Source organism: Orycteropus afer, unplaced genomic scaffold (genome assembly GCF_000298275.1).
Source record: "Orycteropus afer afer isolate SDZICR_OR568_19922 unplaced genomic scaffold, OryAfe1.0 scaffold00039, whole genome shotgun sequence".
Lineage (NCBI taxonomy): Eukaryota > Metazoa > Chordata > Mammalia > Tubulidentata > Orycteropodidae > Orycteropus > Orycteropus afer.
The window spans coordinates 16,837,352-16,837,804 of NW_006921626.1; the positions used below are offsets into that span (position 1 = coordinate 16,837,352).

Consider the following 453-nt stretch of genomic DNA (forward strand, 5'->3'; position numbering starts at 1 on the left):
GGCCGACTCGACGGCAAAACAACAACAACAACAACAAAGACAAAGAATAGATTCTGAGTTACCTTCTTTTCAATTTTGGTCCAACATATGGGATAGGTTTCAGTTTTGACTCATTTCGTAGTTTTCTCAAATTACTCTGATCTCCAAAACCATAAACTGCTGACTTCCAGGTACCATCATGAATGCATAATCCCTAATAAAATTAAATTAGAGGGCAATTACTGAAATGTGAAACCAACTAACTTATAATGCATTATTACAAAGAACACTTCCTTTCAATTAAGCAAGGCATAACCCCTTATTTAATAATCTCAGAGATGAATATTCATAACTTTCTAGGTAGCTAGCTATAACATTCATTAGCTTTAACTATAAAACTACAACAGTCAATATTTACATCAACATAAGTCCACTCTACTTCCCTCCTACTATTATTTAAACTCTTTGAAATAA

The 453-nt window shown here is 32.7% G+C and overlaps 1 protein-coding gene across 1 annotated transcript in view; it reads right to left on the bottom strand.

Moving 5' to 3' along the window:
- Nucleotides 1-193, bottom strand: part of SCCPDH (saccharopine dehydrogenase (putative)) — a gene marked incomplete at its 5' end in the record, with an annotated part of 18,770 nt that extends 18,577 nt beyond the window's left edge. The window contains one exon of the mRNA XM_007937003.1: nucleotides 63-193. Within this exon, the coding sequence (XP_007935194.1) occupies nucleotides 63-193 (131 nt within the window). The remainder of the gene's footprint in view (nucleotides 1-62) is intronic.
- Nucleotides 194-453: the final 260 nt, after the last annotated feature.